At 47.8% G+C, this 19299-nt stretch overlaps 1 protein-coding gene across 1 annotated transcript in view; it reads right to left on the bottom strand.

The window, feature by feature from the left end:
* Positions 1–19299, bottom strand: part of TTLL8 (tubulin tyrosine ligase like 8) — a 68138-nt gene that overhangs the window by 20102 nt on the left and 28737 nt on the right. The window contains exons 6-10 of the mRNA XM_027854349.1: positions 13367–13440; positions 11613–11741; positions 9321–9435; positions 7204–7326; positions 2774–2963 (exon numbers count right to left, since the gene is read on the bottom strand). Coding sequence (XP_027710150.1) covers positions 2774–2963; positions 7204–7326; positions 9321–9435; positions 11613–11741; positions 13367–13440 — 631 coding nt within the window. The remainder of the gene's footprint in view (positions 1–2773; positions 2964–7203; positions 7327–9320; positions 9436–11612; positions 11742–13366; positions 13441–19299) is intronic.

A 19299-nucleotide genomic window follows, 5' to 3' on the forward strand; every position in this document is an offset into this window, starting at 1 on the left:
CAATAAGATGCAAGCTCCTTGGAATGAGAGGTAATTCTTCCTTTTTGTTTTTGTATCCCCAGTCCTTAGCACAGTGCCTGGCACATAGCAGGTGCTTAATAAATGCTGGTTGATTGATCCTTCTTCTTCCTGAGGCCAAGAAGAGCTGCCTTAACTCTTGGTGACATCTAAGACTTGCCCGTCTCCTCAATGGATCATGAGAAGATATTTTTTCCTCAAAAGGTTAGACCCATAGTCCATGGGGAGAGTTGCAGACTTCCCCATCACTCGAGGCCCCTTTCTCCTTCCAACCAAGTCTTGTCCATCCACTTTTCAACATCTCTGTCCTAATGTCCCCGCTTAGGACATTGACTGATGCAAAACTTGAAGGGTGACACCATCTAACCCCAAGACTAAACCAAATGTGTGTAGGAGGGGGAAGTTGTAAGCAAGCTGCATGTTGTGCTCATTTCATTTAAGAACTCTGTTTAAGCCCAAAGGGAGCGGATATCATAAGAGGAAAACATCATGTAACTGAAAGAGAATGGGTCATCGGCCAAGAAAAGGAGAAGGTGGCCTTGGCACGCCGGCTCTTAGCACAGTGCACACAGCAGTTGTTTCATAAAAGCTACTTGAATTGAAATGAATTCACTTGAGAGTGCTTGTGGTTGGTTTTAATCTGAAAAGATAGAAAGGGCTCATCTCGGCTGAGTGTGGGCTGGACCATTCTCTAAACTATTCCCAGCGCTCCAAGAGTTTTGGGACACCCTAGCCTTTTTTTTTTTTTTTTTGGTGAGGCAATCGGGGTTATTTGACTTGCCCAGGGTCACACAGCTAGTAAGCATCAAGTGTCTGAGGGAAGATTTGAACTCAGGTCCTCCTGACTCTAAGGCCAGAGCTCTCTCCATTGTGCCACCTAGCTCCCCAAGGGACATCCTATCTTAAGTGGGAAATAAAACTGCATCAAATGCTTTAAAAATAAACGCAGTTTCAGTTTTATTTGTAACTTTTTAGTAAGGATTGTAGAAAAGGACGTGGAACAAGATGTAAGAAAATGTTTAAGAACCAAATAAATTAAAATCCTCTTGTTATATGGTTGTTTCTAGTTATCTCCTTGCCCGCGTAATGTGTCAAGGACATGACCAAGAACAAAATGTCTTAGGACTTAATTTCCCATGATGCTCGGGGCAGAGAGAGCATTGGTCATTGTTAGAAATTCTCTGAATGGATAGCTTCAGAGTGGAAAGGAGTCAGATGTGGCACCAGGAGAAGGGGGCAGAGAAAGAAGGAAACACGCACACACGGGAGTCCAGGACGAAACTCAGCCATGCTCCTGCAGCAGGCTCCTGGGAGGCCGACACACCTGCACGTTGGCCAGTGAATGGACACTGTCGGGGGGGGGGAGCACTTTCCTCACCCGACCACTGAAGACCTGAAGCCGCTCTCTGGCCCTTCAGTAAGCTTTTCCCTAGAGAGTTCTATCCGATCTTCTCTTCTAGGGAGAGGCAGAAGACTGCAGCTGCTTGTGGTCAGATGCAGAAAGTGCTTTTTTGGGTTGGTTAATTTATTTAATTTTTACTTTTTAGTTCCCAGTTTTCTCCCTTCTTCCACCCCCTTCCTTCAGAAAAAAGGATTAAACCATGTCATTCTCTTCCTTGTTATCCAGATCTTAAGTTAATGATTTTACTGTTGGATTTAGGTGTCTCTTGTATGGTCTGGCAAAGCTGGGCACCTGAGGATACCTAAACAGCCACAGTGATCAAGGGTGACAAGGGATTCTAGAGACTTTATCCCAGGGTGATAAAGAGCAAAAGATGGCCCTGAACAGGCTCAAATGGTCCTGAGGATGTGGAAAAACTAAAGCCAAGTAGATGAGGCTAGAGATCAGCTTGGCCAACATGAGACCAACAGGGTCACCCAGCATAGATGGCGAAGCAGAGAAAAGAGACACAACCCCATCCAAAGGGGGGAGGGGAAGAGAGAGAGACAGAGAGAGAGGGGAAGAGAGAGAGAGAGGGAGAGAGAGAGAAAGGGGGAGGAAGAGGAAGAAAGAGAGAGACAGAGACAGAGAGAGAGGGAGAGAGAGAAAGGGGGAGGGGGAGGGAGAAAGAGGGAGGGAGGGAGGGAGGGGGGGGGGGGTAGAGAGAGCAGCAGAGACTAGTGGGATGACATCACCAGAGGACAAGGACAGCTCTGCAGGATCAGTTGTCAGTTGCCCTGGACATATATGTACTCTGTCCAGGTGTCTGGGGTATATGTGTGTGTGTGTGTGTGTGTGTGTGTGTGTGTGTGTGTGTGTGTGTGTGTGAGCTCAACCTACACGTGTATTCTCACATATTCTCTAAATGTGTACTCTCCCCACCTGGCATGGTGGTAACCTGGGAAAATGTGCCTTCTCTGTGCCCTCTGGGATCCTTTCTCACACTGCATTGGTGATGCTGGTTTGCTGTTTGATTAAATGTCTTTTGCTCACAAACTACAGACATTGACAGAAGTGACCATTCTAGGTCATGAGCACCTTGGGTGAAGCCTTTCTCAGGGCCCTCTCTGAAGAGGGTAGGCCTCAGATGTGACATGGCGTCTCCCCAGTAGAGTGAAAGCTACTTGACTCCTTTTCCAGTTCTCTCCTTATTGAACCTAACCTTCCATGGATCAGTTTCTATTCCAGGTAAGCTTTGGGGGCAGACGCTCCGAAGGACAGTGAGGAAGCTGCTTCATTTTCATTTCCAGAAAGGCTCTGCCTGGGCCCCAGATCCCAGCATTACATACAGTAAGGGAAAGACAAATGTCTTACTGGATGAGGTCGTAGTACTGCTGGACCAGCTCCTTCCACTCGGCTTCAGAGAGGGTTTTCAGGGACTCCGCCGAGACATCAATGTCATTGTGTTCCAACTGCCCGAGGTAGTCCTCACACACCTTGCAAGCCACCTCTATGAGTTGCCCTGGGAGGTCTATGAGTTTCTTTTCATCAGCATTAGCTTGATCTGAAAAGCAAACACATCCCAGAGGTATGTTTGGGTATCAGAGAATCACAGCATCTCAGAGCTGGACAGGACCTCAGATCATCTAGTCCAGCTTGCACCTGAGCAGGAATCCTTTCCAGCGTGTCATCAACACGTGGGCACCCAGCCTCTACCTGAAGACCACTACTTACCGGCAACACATCTCCCAAGGCAGCCCACTTCACTTTTGAGAAAGGGAGAGGGAGAGGGAGAGAGAAGGAAGAGAGGAGAGAGACAGACAGAGACAGAGACAGAGAGTGACAGAGACAGAGACACAGGGAACTCACACGGCTGGTAGCATGTCTATCTTTTCGATGCACATAAAAGCTTTAGGTATCGCTAGTAGTTTTGTCTAGGGGGAAAGGACAGGATGCTTTTTCTTTTCTAATGGCAGGAAATTCGCTTCAGTATTTAGTAGCTCTAGAAAGCCTGGGAGTCCTGAAACCACCTCCTACCAAGGTCCACAAAATTGCCACAGGCATTGTGGGTCCTTTGCTGGTACTTCAGTTCTTGCCTTACTTTAGAAGGAAAAACGGCCACATGCTCAATGGAATCTAAAAATAAACCAGCCTTTGTGAACGGGTTGACCAGGCGTGGTTTCTTTCCGATTTTGCAGGGGGTGATAAGAGGATAGGGGAAGAAACTTAGAAAAGCCACAGAAATCAGCGGAGAACCAGTGAAAGAACACAGACTCAGTGACTCACTCCTTTTGGGAGCAGCCCAAAGACATCACAAATCACCGGAAAGAACTGTTATCCAGTTACATCATCACAAAGTCTCAAGTTGTAGGACAGGAAAAGCATTGAAAGATCTGAATGTATACCTTGTCTCTTTGAACAAGAGACTCAAGGCAAACCAGGGCATGCATTCAAGACTGGTTGATAGGCAGCCTCTGATCTCCAGTGTTTGACCCATACAGTGGGTACCATGATTCCCAAGATGGGGAAAGTCAAAGAAAAGACAACACTCACCTGCCCAGTGGGGTTCTACCAGGAGAAGTGTATCCCTCAAGGAATTCGGGGGCCAACTTTTCAACAGCTTAGGGAGAATAATATTATTGGTGACATGAATCACCTAACTCACCTACCATCTTTGGGATCGGTGTATAAAGAACGTGAACAAAGAAAGTGAAGGATTCGACTGGCTGAAAGACACAGGCCTGAAGAATGTACAGCTTCAGCCAAATCTCTGTCATGTGGAGGACTCAGAGAGCATCCCAGCAGGAAGTCAGGATGGAGCCCAAGAAGAGAGAAGTGGTCATCACCAGGCCGCTGTCAGAGACACTGAGAGCCCAGGGCTCACCTAGGATTTGTTGACGCTCATTGGGCATGTGCAAAAAACTGCCATTCTCTCACAAGCCTCTCAGCATCTCACCTGTGATGACATGGCAGGTGGTCGGGCCTGATCCAGATCCTGGGTGACACCCAAGACGTTCCCCTTCCTTCCTCAAAGAATCCAGTGCCTGGTCTGTGGTCTTTCTTCCCATCCCGTCCCCTGTCCTCACACTGAGAGACTTCAGTCCATGTGTTGGTGCTCCCTCAAACACTCACACCTTCCAGGTCCTCAGTTCACTCCTCTTCCACCCTCCTAGCCATGCACAGAGGTGAGCAGATCTTTGCTCACACCACCACCCACAAGTGCCCCACTTCCACATTCACGCACTCTGAAGTTCCTTTGTCTGACCACATTCTATCTTTGTCCACAACCCTGCTCACCCTCACTGTGACTCAGAATCCACACACCCCTTCCATGCTTCCCAGACCATCGTCCAGCACCAGCCTCACTTTCCTCCTCTCCGTATCCTGACTCCCTGGCTGACCAGTTCAGTCCTCTATTATGCTCTCCTCCGGAATCCTTTGCCCTCCTGTCCTGTCACCAACCACATCTTGGCCCATCACCGACTCTGGCTGATTCCCACCGTCTACCTCCATTGATCCTGTTCATGTGTTTCTGAACAGAGCCAGAAGAAATCAATTCTACATTCTTGCAGGAGGGGCTCTCCTTGTCCCTTCCCCCACTGCTCCACTTTCCAGCCTGCTAATGAGATCACCTCCCACCGATTCCATACATATCTTCTACTACCGGTTGTGTGTTGTCTTCTCCCTTAGACTGGGAGCTCCTTGAGGGCAGGGACTGTTCTGGCCTTTCCTTGTGCCAGGCACCTCGTAAATGCTTCCTGACTGACTGAACCTTCAGCAGCATTTGGAAACCGTTGGGATGATACATGTATCGTGAGCTGCTAATCTAAGCTTGGAGACAACACTCTCCGCAGAACCCAGTTACCGGTGGCTGTTGCTGCTTGGGCAGGGAGCAGTTGCTGTGCCAGTCTCCTTGAGCGCCGGGAACCCTTGTGCCAGAATTCTCCATTCTTTGGTCCATACGTACGGGTTTGGTTCATCAGTAACTACTGCAGCTGCAGAGATGGTTCATCGCAGATGCAAACAGCCCCGGCATCACATACTGATGCCAGCTGAGGGCACTCAGAAGGGGTCTCATACCAGGAAAGGGATGACCGTCTGACACCTGCTGTGTTCACCATGAATCTCACTGCTTTCTCACTGACAACGAAACTGAAGCTCTTGGCTTTGCAGGGGGCTGCGCTTCTGGGAAGTTCTGAGACGACGAACGGTCACACGATATCCCGCTGACCTGCTGTCTGATCAGTCCTAACTGGCCTAGACGTGTATACGGGGTGAGTCAACATGTGCTCTGGACCGCACAGTCTCCAAAAAGACCACACTTTGGCATGTTGTCTCATATCTTTCAAGTAAAGTTTTGTTGTGTTTTCATTTTTTGAGTTTGTACTGCATGCCTGCAGATGAATCTGATCCTTAGAATGGGATGGCAAGTCAGCTGGAGCCAGAGAGTTAACACAGAGAAGGGGGATCTCCACTGCCCAGCGTGTCAGCCTGGAGCATTGTCCTCGGATGGGAATGAGGATGAGCTACCAGAAATAAGGGAGGCCAAGCCAGAAAGGAAGCGTCTGCCAAGTAAAGGGCCCAAGCCGGACTCTGAAAGAGAAGGTCCCTGAAAGGGCTCAGGGCTCTCCAAGGCATTTGATCTGTGAGGATCCTGGACACGGGTGAGCAGAGTCTATGGGCATCCTGAGATGGCCCCAGACAACCTCTCCTCACTGCAAAACTTAGGACCAAGGTCTTCAAAAGAAAGTGTGAACGAGCGTACTCTGGATGTGGAGAGTACAACTATGAGACAACTTCGGAGTGAATGTGTGTGAAGGACCGGAGCTCCAGTCAAGTGGCAACAGCCCAGCTTATCCAATGAGCAAACTGCCGTGGAACCAAGGAATGGAGAATTCTGGCACAAGGGTTCCCAGCGCTCAAGGAGACCGGCACAGCAACTGCTCCCTGCCCAAGCAGCAACAGCCACCGGTAACTGGGTTCTGCGGAGAGTGTTGGAGGAGAGGCAGAAATTCACTGCCCGCTTGTCTCCAAGCTTAGATTAGCGGCAACTCTGGGAAACGCTTTACCAAAGTCTAGATAAACTCCACCTACAGCACGCACCTGCTCTACCAACTTATTAATCCCGCTCCCAAAAGGAAACAGTGAGTCTTGTTCTTGACAAAGCTGTGCTGGTGATTTACCGCTGCTTCCTTTTCCAAGTGTTCATCAACCATCCCTTTAATAATGTGTTCAGGAATCTTGCCAGAAATCAAAGTCAAGCTCATTGGTCTACATTTTGCAAACTCTATTCTCTTCCTAATTATGAAAACCTGAGTAACATTTGCTTTTATCTAATGCTACTGGACCATTACCAGTGTCTGGGACCTTTCAAAGATCATCAACAAACAACCTTATCTGCCCGTTCTTTCAGTAGCCTGGGGAGTAGTTAGATTAACTACTTAAGTAGTTAATGAGTCTAGTGACCTGAAATCATCAAGGACAACTAACTCAAATTTTTTTTTACCACCTCTTTACTTGTTTTGGATATAATCTCCCCATTAGCCCATTCTGCTCTGTTTTTTTTCCAGGCCAAAGATCATTCTCCTTGGCAGAGAAAACAAGCAAAGTGAGAACTGAGCATTTCTGTCTTCCTTCCACTGCCTATGTCCCTGTGCCCCTCACCTTGAGTAGGAATCCTCCCTCCTTCAGGACCTGACCTCTGTGCATAGTTACTCCAGCCCCTTCCTGGTAGTTGGAGCGCAGCTAAGCTAAATTTTTCTTATGGCACAATAAATCCTTTTTGTTATTGTTGCCAAAAATACCTTTATTTTGGCTCGTCTCTTCATCATTCTCTTCTTTTTTGGCCCTGGATTTATTCTTGCTATAATTGTGGTGACTGACAACCCACTTCAGGATACTAGATGCAGCTGTCCGCCTGAAGTCGTCTGAAAAATGAGAAAGTTGGTGATTTGTCTTCCCATTGGATGGAAAAGTGAAGGGATTCTTTGTGAGGGAGTGAATGGTAATGTAAACACCTTCCATAGATTTCAACACAAGGAATTCAATTTAAACTAACTCATATTTACTGGGTACTTGCTGTATATAAGGCCCTGGGATTACAAAGTCCAAAAGAAACCAAATCTGCCCTACCCAATACAGTAAATACAAGATATGAGGGGAGAGGGAGAGAAGGAGAGAGAAAGAAAAGAGAGAGGGGGAGAGAGGGAAGGAGAGGGAAAGGAAGGAAGAGGAGGAGGAGGAGAGAGAGAGAGAATGAGAGGGGGTGAAAGAGAGAGAGAAGGAGGGAGGGAAAGAAGGAGGGAGAGAGAGGAAAGAGGGAGGGAGAGAGGAAAGAGAGGGAGAAAGAGAGGAAAGACAGGGAGGGAGGGAGAAAAAGAGAGGGATAGAGGGAGGGAGAAAGAAAGGAGAAGAAAGAGAGGGAGGGAGGAGAAAGAGAGAGGGAGGGAGAGGGAGAGAATGAGAAGAGGGAGAGGGAAGAGAGGGAGAGGGAAAGAGAGAGAGAAAGAGAAGAAGAGAGGGAAAGGAGAGGAGAGGGAGAGGGGAGGAGACAGGAGAGAAAGAGAGAGAAGGTGGAACAGCATCTGGGAAGAAAAGCAATAGGAGGTGGGGGGGTCAGGTGGGCTTAGAGGGATGGAGCAAGAAAGAGCTCTCGCAGAAGGTGGGACTTGGGAAGAGAGAGATGGGGAAAGCAGCCAGGGCAAAGGCAGAGCTGGGAGATGGAGGCTCATGTTGAGCGGGCAGCAAAGGCCGGTGGAGCTGGAGGGTGGACAGCCTGAAGAATAAGGGGCTGGAAAGGTGGGGAGGGGCCAAGCTGGGCAGCCTCCTGAAGGAACCAGCCTTTCACAGGTGCCAGGATGGGGCTGGTCAGCTCTGGAGGAGGTGAAGCTTCCTGCTCAGGGCTTTCCTTCTTCACAAGTCCTTGTATTGGGAGTTTCTCAAACAGAGAATACCAGGAAAATCCAACCACATTTGCACATTAATAAGCCATTTCCCAGATTTTTCAATTAGTTGCACCTGTGGTTGCTAACCACAACTTAACCCACATTCAAAGGAAAACACACATTTGTCATTTCGATTAGATAACAAAGCGTATAAAATGTTTGTCACTGATATCTGGTTTTCTCTGAAGAAATGAAGCCCCCCTCAAGCTCCCCACAATGGATGCCCATAGATCCTGGCTTCTGACTTTGCTGTAGGGCTATGGGCGAGTCATTTAACCTCCACAGGCCTCAGTTAACTTGTCTGAAAAGTGGGGATTTGGTGCGCCCACTGCATGTGATCTTGAAGGATTGTACAGAGGGCATCACAGCACTCCTTTTGGCAGGAAGGGCAGCCTGCTGGGTGCCAGTAATGGGGGGGGCAGAGCAGGAAGGAAAGACGGGCTTTGCGCAGACATAGGGGCCGCCTCCTGGAGGGTGCCAGACTGGCATGAGAATGCTTTCTAAGCTGCCACTTTAGGAAGGGCTCTTTCAGAAAGACACAATTGTTCCCGTTGGGGACTCCGTGATGCTGCAATGGCCCCCAACTGTCCTGGCCAGAAAGAGGCTCTCCAGGTTCCCACCCAGGGCCCGGAGCCAAGAGAGAAGCCTGTGTCTCTGGGCACTAGTCACCCATCATTCACACCTGCTCAATGTTGCATCTGTTGTCAGAGCATTTAGAAACCAAAGATTACTTTGGCAAAATCTATAGACCAGATCGTTCGTTTTGTTAACTGTTTTCTTCTCGTGCCTTTTCATTCCATGGCAAAAGTATAAACCACAAAAGGGAGGGGGAGACAGTGCCCAGAGACAAGTGGGGCAGGGAGCGCAGCCAGAAGCATCTGCTGCCACGCACGAGCCCTGGGTCACCTGTGCCCCTGCAGGCCGGCGGGCGGCTCCCACGGAGGGAGAGTCTAACGTGACACCGGTCCCACACTCACCCAGGAACTCCTGTTTCTCGCCTTCGGAGCAGAGACCATAACAACGAGGGAAGAAGGAGTGAGGATTAGCTGGGACATACCAAGGCAGACTCCGCATGTTCATGCACAATCCAATCTTCAAAAAATAAGCAGATGAGTGACCGTCAACGCCGGCTTCGTGAGCGCGTACTGTCTGCAGGGACCTGGGGGCCGCAGGCCCAAGAAGGCCCCCCCCCACCTCCCCAGAGGTCAGAGAGGGAACTGGCAAGGCTGGAGAGGTTAGTGCCAGAGCCCAGGAAGGGCAAGTGAGGGTCTCAGCGAGGTGAGGACGACAGGGGAAGGCTGAAGAGAGTGAAGTCAGACTGACCCACCACCCTGTGAGAGGGGAGCCTTTACTCCCTTTCTACCAAGGAGAAAACTAAGGCTCTGAGTGGCTCAGCCAGGGTCCCACCGCCAGAGGGCGTCCAAGAATGCCCCCCTTGGAGTCCCTGACTCCAGCTCCGGGCCACCGTGCACCACCTGCTCTCCCAAGGCATTCCCTCCCCAGGCAGCCAGTGTGGCTTCACTCAGGTTTTCCTGACAGTGAGCCCAAAGCGGGCCTCCATGTGACCTCTACCCTCACTGCTGGGTCTGCCATCTTGGGCCCAAGGCAACCAAGGCGAAGGCCCTTTCTATGGGATGGACCCTCCTCGCTTGAAGGGAGTTCTCTGGGGCTCTCTCCATCTTCCCTTTTCCGATTCTTCAGTCCATCCCTCCCCAGAACATCCTCCTCCAGACATTTTCCAAGTTAGCCATGTTCTTTCTAAACTGTAGCAGCGTGCCCTGCAGCCCAACGGAGGAGTGCTAACCGTGGGCCTCCCAAAGACCACAGGCTTTTCTCCTCTGGGCTACTTCTCCTCCATAGCCCCTGTCACAAGACATGACATCAGGCACGGGTGCCAGGCACCATGGCAACCAGGGAATGGGAGATATAACCATCTAGCTCTCCACTTTACCCCTAGAGGGTATGTGCTCCAATACGGGGTGGGGGTGGGGGAGCAGAAGAGTAACAGAAATTGGGACACTGTCCTGAGGCGAGGCTAGGAGCTGAGAGTCTGCACTGTGGCTCACCACTCTGACTGCACAAGTAACTCCTCTCCCAGGCACCAACCACGCAGCCTTTGGAGGCACCACTGTAGACCAAGCTCTTCATAGAGGGAGGCCCCAAAGGATGCATGATGCAAAGAACACAAGCACTATTGTCCCCAACTGCAAAATGGGTCTGTCCTCCTCCCATGCCCCTGTGGGCTCTCCAACGTGGGGCAGTGAGTTACAACCTCTGCAGCCCCCAATTTACTTATATTGTCCCGCTTTTCCTCACAGCAGCCCTATGAGGTAAGGAAGGAAGGTAGGAAATGCACCCATTGTGCAGATAGGGACCCTGGCTCTGGTGATGGACTGTATGCTTGTCACTCAATAATTCACCTAGGTCAGCATGGACAGGTGTATCACCAGAAGTTTGGCTACCAAGTGAAAAACGTGTCTGGTCAGAGCGGCTTCTTCTCCCCTAGTCTTAGTTTCTGTAACTGTACACTGGAAAAACAAGCTAGATAAATAATAATAACAATAACAACAACAGCAGGAAAAATAGCAGGATGAGAGTAGCTGAATGCCCGGTTTGGACAGACCACAGAGAGAGCTGTTTAGCCATAGCCCTGGAGTCGGGCCCAGGAGGCAGGCCAGAGGGTCCTGAGGCTCGGGCAAAGGCTTGAGCGGCCCCCCTGGCCTGCCCACAGCCCTCAGATCACGGAAGACACCCGCTGCAGCAGGACAACACAGGCTGAGAATCACAATAGTTCTCACTTCCGTGTGCATGGACCAATTTAGATCAGAACTTATTTTGATTATGGATTATTTAAGAATAAACAGTTTTGATGAAGAAGCAGGGTTTGCTCCCTTGAGTCCAAGGGCCCGTGACTGCCTTTAAAAGGATATCAGGGGGCAGCTAGGTGGTACAGCGGATAGAGCAGCGGGCCTGGAGTCAGGAGGACCTGAGTTCAAATCTGGCCTCAGACACTTGACACTTACTAGCTGTGTGACCCTGGGCAAGTCACTTAATCCCGATTGCCTCACCCCCCAAAAAAGGACATCACATCTGAAGCGGCCTGTGACCTTTGCATATCAACACAAAAACAAAAGCCAGGCCGTTAACCATGGCTCTTGACTGGGATGTCAGCAGGCTGGTTCTACAGAGGAGGGGGAAGAGAGCAGGGCAGGAAGGCTCAGTTCATTCCTGAAGCCTCTTGCTCTGACAGATGGCTATGAAGTACTCACCTTGGTGGTAAAGGAAGCTGTTTTTCCATAGTGGTTCAACATCTGATCACCCCTTAAATTATGGTAATCAACCACATCCCTCTTTATAGTCCAAAGAAAGTAAGGAATTTTTGTTTTTACCAACCTAGACTGGCACAAAGAAATTCTTTATCAACAGCAAATACATCTTCAAAGGTCATACTCTGAACAGTCAAAACACAAACAAGAACTAGAGCTAGGTTCTGTGCATGGAGGACAGAACACGACAGGCTGAGCCTTCCTTGGGACTCCTTTATGTGGAGCAAACAAAGAACCCTCTAAAATTACTGGGGGCGGACCCTTGGGGGAAGAGTCCTCTGGACTGTGAGGATGGTAAATACATGGCCGGAGAGGCGAAGAGCCCGAATCCCTTCCTAAGCTGTCCTCAGATGGATGTACAGCCGGCAAGGCCCATCCAAGGCCATGAGTTCTACTTCTTTCACACAGGAAACAGATTTGTCTTTTTTTCACTGCTTTCACCATGCTATCTAACATACCACCTAACAGCGGTGGCTGTGGCTACCATGGCTGCTTCAGAAATAATGAATATAGTAAATGCTCCTTCACCTCCTTTTCTTGGGGCGAGAAAAGTGTTAAAAATAGCTCAGAAGTTTAAACTGAGAGAAATTCATGAAAGCATGAAGCTTGGTGTTCTTTGATATCAGCCCTCGGTGGTTGCTCTAAAATGTTCTGGGGCCGGGGACCTCAGAAGAGAAACTCCCTACTTCCCTTCCCACGAGGGCCTGGAGAGCGTGCAGAGACCACAGGTGCAGGCTTCAGAGCTGGGAGGGACTTTGGGAAGGAGGCCCAGAGAGCTTACGTCATCTGCCCAAGGCCAAATAAGGAACAGGCAGAATTTGCACCCGTCCTCTCTGATTCTGAATCTATTACATATCTTGTATCCTCCCTTGGCTTCTCCCCTCACCCATTCCCCACCTCAGGCTAGGACTGGAGGAGGGTGGCAGAGGAGAAGAGGAAGCACCCCACTCCGGTGTGCCAGGCAGGGGGACATAGCCTCCCTAGGAGCCCATCACAATAAGACTGAAAGAGTTGAAGACCACTGATTCCGGTGGTCTCTGTCTGTCTGCTCCCTCATCCCTGCTGGTGTGAGCTTGGTCACCTGCCTACGTCCAGGGCAAAGCCTTGTCCAATGACCTTGGTGGGAGAACAGCCGTGGCACCATGCCCAGTACTACACTGCCTCACAGTGATGTCTTCTTTCTCAGGCTACTTTCACGGCACCCAAGGGGATCCCTGCCGGCCGAGAACTTCAGAGAAGAGCATGTACGCATGAACCCTGAAGCACCAATAGGAGTGACGGGGATTTGTGATTTGCTCCACATAAGTAAGTAGTGAGACGATAGGAACATGGCAGTGCTTACAAACTTGGTGCTGATCACATCTAGGAATTGGCAGAGGACGTGTGAAAATTCTAGTTAAACTGAAACAGATGAAGCAAAGGCCGGTGGGATTAGGGAGCACGGGGGTCTAGCCCCTTACAGGCCTCTGAGCTGGGTAGGACCTTGGGCCAGGAGCTCCCTCCTCATTTACAAAGGTGGCTAAGCCTCCACTGTGAGGCTTCCTGGAGGGAGGATTCAATGAGGGGCACGTGAAAAAGCTGGGAAACCTCCTAAAATGCAATCGAGAGACGAAGACAGGATGGTCATACACACACGCACTCATCTCTTACCTATACACATAAGTAGACACACAAGCCATATATCTATGTAATCCTACCATCACGTCATGGATGTTATTTGACTTCTGAAAGATCGTCTCATTATCTTCTTCATCTTCAATATATTTGTTTTCTATATAAAAAAATAACATTGAAGAAATCACCAGCATGAATACCATTCCTCCCCACACTAGCTGTACTCCCACGCTGCACTGTGGTGAGGAGGTGACACGGAGCTCTGGAGCTCACACACCTCCTGGGGTCTTAGGCTCCAGAGATGGAGGGTGAGGGTGCTGCATTCGATGCCTCTGAGGTGCTACGGGCTCGGACAATCTTGGAGGCGAGGAGCAGTTTGGAGTTCACTGTCAGCTCCTTCCCCCTCCTCCTCATCTCCAGTCACTCAGGTAGGTGCCTCCTGCCCCACCTCCTCCTTCACCCCATCTCACACCATGAGGTGGCCTTATTCCTCACCAAGGTCAAGCCCTCCACCATTCCATGCCATCTCCTCCAGCAAACTGTCCCCTCTGTCATCCCCAGCGCAGCATTCGTTTTCAATCTCTCCCGTCTATCGGTTGTGTTCTCACTGCCTACCACATGCCTGTGTCGCCTTCAGCTTCAAAATCCCCCTATCCATCTAGTCTTGCCATCACCCCATCTCCTTCTTGCTTTTTATGGCTAAACTCCTTGAGAAGGCCATCGACATTAGGTGCCTCCGTTTCCTCTCCTCCTGCTCTCTTCTTAACTGTTTTATTTTTCATTTATTTTTCTTAACTTTTTGCCGCCTGCCTTCTGACTTCATCTTTCCACCACAACTGCTCTCACCGAGCTACCAATCAGCAAATTGTTTCTCAGTCTTCATCCTTCTTGACCTGTCTGCAGCTTTTAAGACTTTTAAAGTGAAAAACTAACTTTTAACAAGCCCTTCACCACCTGCCCCCCCGTCCCTTTCCAGTCTTCTCATACCTCGCTCCCATACGTGGACGCTTCAATCCAGGGACACTGGCCTCCTTCTGGTTCTTGAAGAAGAGGCTCCATTGTCTGACTCCAGGCATGTTTTACAGACCATCTATCAAGCCTGGAATTCTGACCCTCCTCATCTCCGCCTCCTGGCTTCCCTGCCTCTTTTTAAGTCCCAGCTAAAATCCCACCTTCCACGGGAAACCTTTTGAAATTCCCCTCAATTCTAGTGCCTTTCCTCCTCTGATCATCTCCAGTTTCGCCTGTCTTTGCTCTGTTTGTCCATTGCTGTTTGCGTTTTGAGCTCCTTCACTGTTTTTGCCTTTCTTTGTATCCTCATTACTTAGTGCCGCGCCTGGCACATATAGGTCCTTCATAAATATTTATTGACTGACTTACGACATCACCCCCTTACTTTTGTCCTCATCACTTTTCACCTTGGTTCTGGCCGCCGACCCAGGGTGGGAGTAACCGGGGCAGAAGTCCCAGACCAAAGGGGAGCCTGAACTTCTGTCACCACGAACCCACAGAGCCTCCCAGTAGGTTCAGTCCCAACAAGGGACAAGCCGACAGACCCAGATCTGGGCTAGGAGGAGGGCAGGGAGCGGACCTCAGCCCAGACTCGGATTACTCTGGGAGCACCGAATGTTTGCGGGCTCTGAGCCTGAGCCATGAAGGCAGCAGGCAGATGTAAGAGGAAAGAAGTTCAAGGCAGACATTCCCCCAGGAGTGCTCAGGCTCCAGTACTTATTGAAGTTCAAAGTCAACAAGGAGGCTGGAAGAATGCACCGAACCACGAAGAGCTATTAGGAAGAGAAAGAAAGGGAAGGCAACAAGAGAACAAAACCATCGCTTTCTGCAGATAAATCGATGGCGGACTTGGAGAACCTGAGGGAGTCAACTGAAAAGTGAAAACAATGAACAACGTCAGCAAAGTTGCAGGATATAAAATAAACTCCTAGAAAATGTCAGCAGGTATAAATATCGCCAACAAAATTGAGCAGGAAGAGATAGGAAAATTCCATTTCAAATAACCGTGAGGGAGATCCTGAGCCCCAGTGTGGTGGGACAAGCAAACACCAACACCAGGACTCCCCCCAGTTGAACTGGCAGACTCCAGCTCAGAGAACCACCACGTGCCTCAGCAGAGCCCAGGGCAGACAGGCGTCCTCCAGAGGCCAGAACTCCACATGCTTCAGTGCAGCCCTGGGGAAATGCAGTAAAGCCACCGCACCACTAGGATCCCAGCTCAGCGCAGCGAAACTGCAGACCCCGACGGCCTCCAGCGGCACCAGCCGCCCCTCCCCTCAAAGAAGCACCAAGGGTCCTCCAGGGGCCTCAGGGCAACATCAGTGCAGCACAAGGTAAATAGCCAGGGCCTTTAGCCACTGGCACCAGAAGCCTGAGACAGAGCCCTTTCCATCCAAGGTACAGGCTCAAATTTAATAGAAAGGAAAAAAGCACTCTCCCACCCCCCCAAAAAAAGATGAGCAAAAAACAACAAAAAAGAATCTGATCATAGAGATTTATTATAGTGACAGAAACTCAGAAGAGGCCAACGATGTCAAAACGCCTATGGGCAAAACCCCAAAGAAAAATATGGGTCTCAAGTGGTCTCAAGCCCAGAAAACTCATGGAAGACGTAAAAAAAAAAAAAGAGCTTAAAAATCATGTAAGAAAGGTAGAAGAAAAAATAGGAAAAGAAATGAGAATGATGCAAGAGAATTATGGAAAAAAGAGTCAACAGCTTGGAAAACTGGTTAAAAGGTAGAATTGGCCAAATGGAAAAGGAGACACAAAAATCCCCTGAAGAAAACAACTCCTTAAGGAGTGCAACTGGACATATGGAAAAAAAAAAAAGCACAGAAGCTAATTGAGGAAAACAACACCTTAAAAGTTAGAATTGGGCAAGTAGAAGCTAATGACTCTATGAGACATCAAGAAGCAATCGAATTCAAAAGAATGAAAAAAATAGAAGAAAATGTAAAATACCTCACTGGAAAACAACTGACCTGGTAAACAGATCCAGGAGAGACAATGTCAGAATCACTGACAGGCAGCATCTTCCAAGAAATTATCAAGGAAAACTGCTCTGATGTCCTGGAATCAGAGGGCAAAACAGGCACGGAAAGAATCTACCAACCACCTCAGGAAAGAGACCCCAAAATAAAAGACCCAAGGAACATTATAGCCAAATTTCAGAAAAATCACGTTAAGGAAAAAATACTCCAAGTGGCCAGAAGGAAAAATTCAAATATCGAGGAGTCACAATCAGGATCACACAGGACTTGGCAGCTGCAACATTAAAGAATCACAGGTCATGGAACATGATATTCCGGAAGGCAAAGGAGCTAGGACTACAACCAAGAATCACTTACCTGGCAAAATTAAGCATAATACATCAAGGGAAAAAATGGTCATTCAATGAAACAGAAGGATTTCAAGCTGTCATAAGGAGAAGATCAGACCTAAACCAAAAATTTGACCTTTAATATCAAGACCCAAGAGAAGCATAAACAAGTAAAAAGGGAAAAGAAAACGTAAGGGATTCATTAGAGCTAACCTATTTACATCCCTACATAGGACGGTGATATTTATAACTCTTAAAAATTGCAGATCAATGAATTGGGCGTGCAATTTAAAAAAAAAACTAGAAAAAGAACAAATTAAGAATCCCCAATTAAACACCAAATTAGAAATCCTGAAAATTAAAGGTGAGATGAATAAAATTGAATGTAAGAAAACCACTGAATTAACAAATGAAATTAGGAGCTGATTTTATGGGAAAAAATAATAAATAGATAAACCATTAGTTAATGTGATTTTAAAAAAAAGAGAGAAGAAAACCAAATTACTAGTATCAAAAATGAAATTGGGAGTAATGAAGATGAAATTAAAGCAATTATTATGAGTTATTTTGCCCAATTATATGCCAACAGATTTAACAATTTAAGTGAAATGAATGCTTACAAAAATATAAATTGCTTAGATTAACAGAAGAGGAAATCGGATATCTAAATAAATCTATTTTAGAAAAAAGAAATTCAACAGGCCATACATGAGCTTCCTCAGAAAGAAGCATCAGGACCAGATGGATTTATATGTGAATTCTACCAAACATTTGAAGATCAACTAATTCCAATTTAAATAAATCATCTCGAATAATAGGTAAAGAAGGAGTCTTACCAAACTCTTTTTATGAAACAAATATGGTGCTAATACCTAAACCAGGAAGAGCAAAAACAGAGAAAGAAAATTATAGACCAATTTCACTAATGAATGTTGACACAAAAATCCTAAGTAAAATACTAGCTAGAAGACTAGGGCAATCTATCACAAAGATTATACATTGTGACCAAGTGGGATTCATACCAGGATTACAGGGCTAGTTCACTATAAGGAAAACTATTAACATAATTGACTATATCAATAACTAAAACAACAAAAATTATATGATTATATCAATAGATGCAGAAAAAGCTTTTGACAAAATACAACACTCATTCCTATTAAAAACACTTGAAAATATAGGTATAAATAGATTTTTCCTTAATAAGAAGCATCTACCTAAAACCATCAGCAAGCATTATCTGTGATGGGGATAAGCTGGAAGCCTTCCCAACAAGCTCCAGGTGTGAAATGAGGATGCCCATTATCAGCGCTATTATTCACCATTGTACATTCAACACTGTTGCTGTTCAGTCATCTCAGCTGTGTCTGACTCTGTGACCCCGTTTGGGGTTTCCTTGGCAAAGGTACCGGAGTGATTTGTCATTTCCATCTGTAGCTCATTGACAGATGAGAAAACTGAGGCAAACAGAGTTAAGCGACGTGCCCAGGGTCACACAGCTAGTAGGTGTATGAGGTCAGATTTGAACTGAGGAAGGTGAGTCTTCATGACTCCAGGCTCAGTGCTCTGAGCACTATGGCGCCACCTAGCTGCCCCTTCCTAACCCTTATCCTTAATCTTTCTGCTCAGGTGGCAATATTGCTTCTGTCTCTGCCTTTGCTGGTCTTCACCCAAATGCTTTCCCATCATGCTCTCTCCCCATTTGATTCCTGGATTGTCTCACGTGACTATTATCTCATATTCAGTTGCTCCCCCCTCCCCTCTCTGCCACCTGCTCCTTTCAACCTAGGGTGTATACTCCCAAGCCACTCCAATCTCCAGGATACCTTGGAGATCAAATTCACTCTCTTGAATTAGACTCTCTAGCTCACTTTGCCCCATTTGTTGTGCATTGGCAGCTAACATCTGAGGCCAAAGATTTTGTTGCTGGCTACTTTCCCAGATTTTGTCTCCAGTGAATCTCTGGGTCTTCTTCCTGTATCATAGCTATTCTGTAAGGGATCTAAGCTTGATGGACAGTCATTGGAAGCTTACCCCCTCTTTCTTCCTTTTCAGTTTAAAATCCTTTGCTTAGATTTCAAGGTTTCATGCGGATGCATTCTTTTTTTTTTTTTTTGGTGAGGCAATCAGGGTTAAGTGACTTGCCCAGGGTCACACAGCTAGTAAGTGCCAAGTGTCTGAGGCCAGATTTGAACTCAGGTCCTCCTGACTCCAAGTCTGGTGCTCTATCCACTGCGCCACCTAGCTGCCCTGGCAAATCCATTCTTACCACCTTTGTAAGGGATATTTTCACTCAGGAGCCTACCACGTTGATTCATGTATTTAAATCTGTGGTCTAAAAATCCCCATTCTTTTCTCAGATTCCATCTTTTTAACATGCTATTCACTTGCCAAGGCAGCCCCTCATGGCTCAGGTCCTGGCCTTCGATACAGACAGAATTTACAGAAAGTTCTCTGCAAAACAGGACTGTGACATAGATGTTGTCATTGCCTCCTTTCACTTTGGTTTCTTTCCTCATCATTCCTAGTCCTTCCTCTAACCTTCTGAATTTCCTGTCCATTAAAACCTGCCTATCCAATCTTGTTCCATCACCTTTAACAGAGACTCAACACGTTTAAACCTGTGTCCTCATATTGTCTCCGGAAGCCACCCTGCCTCCCGCCAATGTCACAACTTCCTCATAA

Source organism: Vombatus ursinus, unplaced genomic scaffold (assembly GCF_900497805.2).
Source record: "Vombatus ursinus unplaced genomic scaffold, bare-nosed wombat genome assembly UNPS02010394.1, whole genome shotgun sequence".
Taxonomy (NCBI): Eukaryota; Metazoa; Chordata; class Mammalia; order Diprotodontia; family Vombatidae; genus Vombatus; species Vombatus ursinus.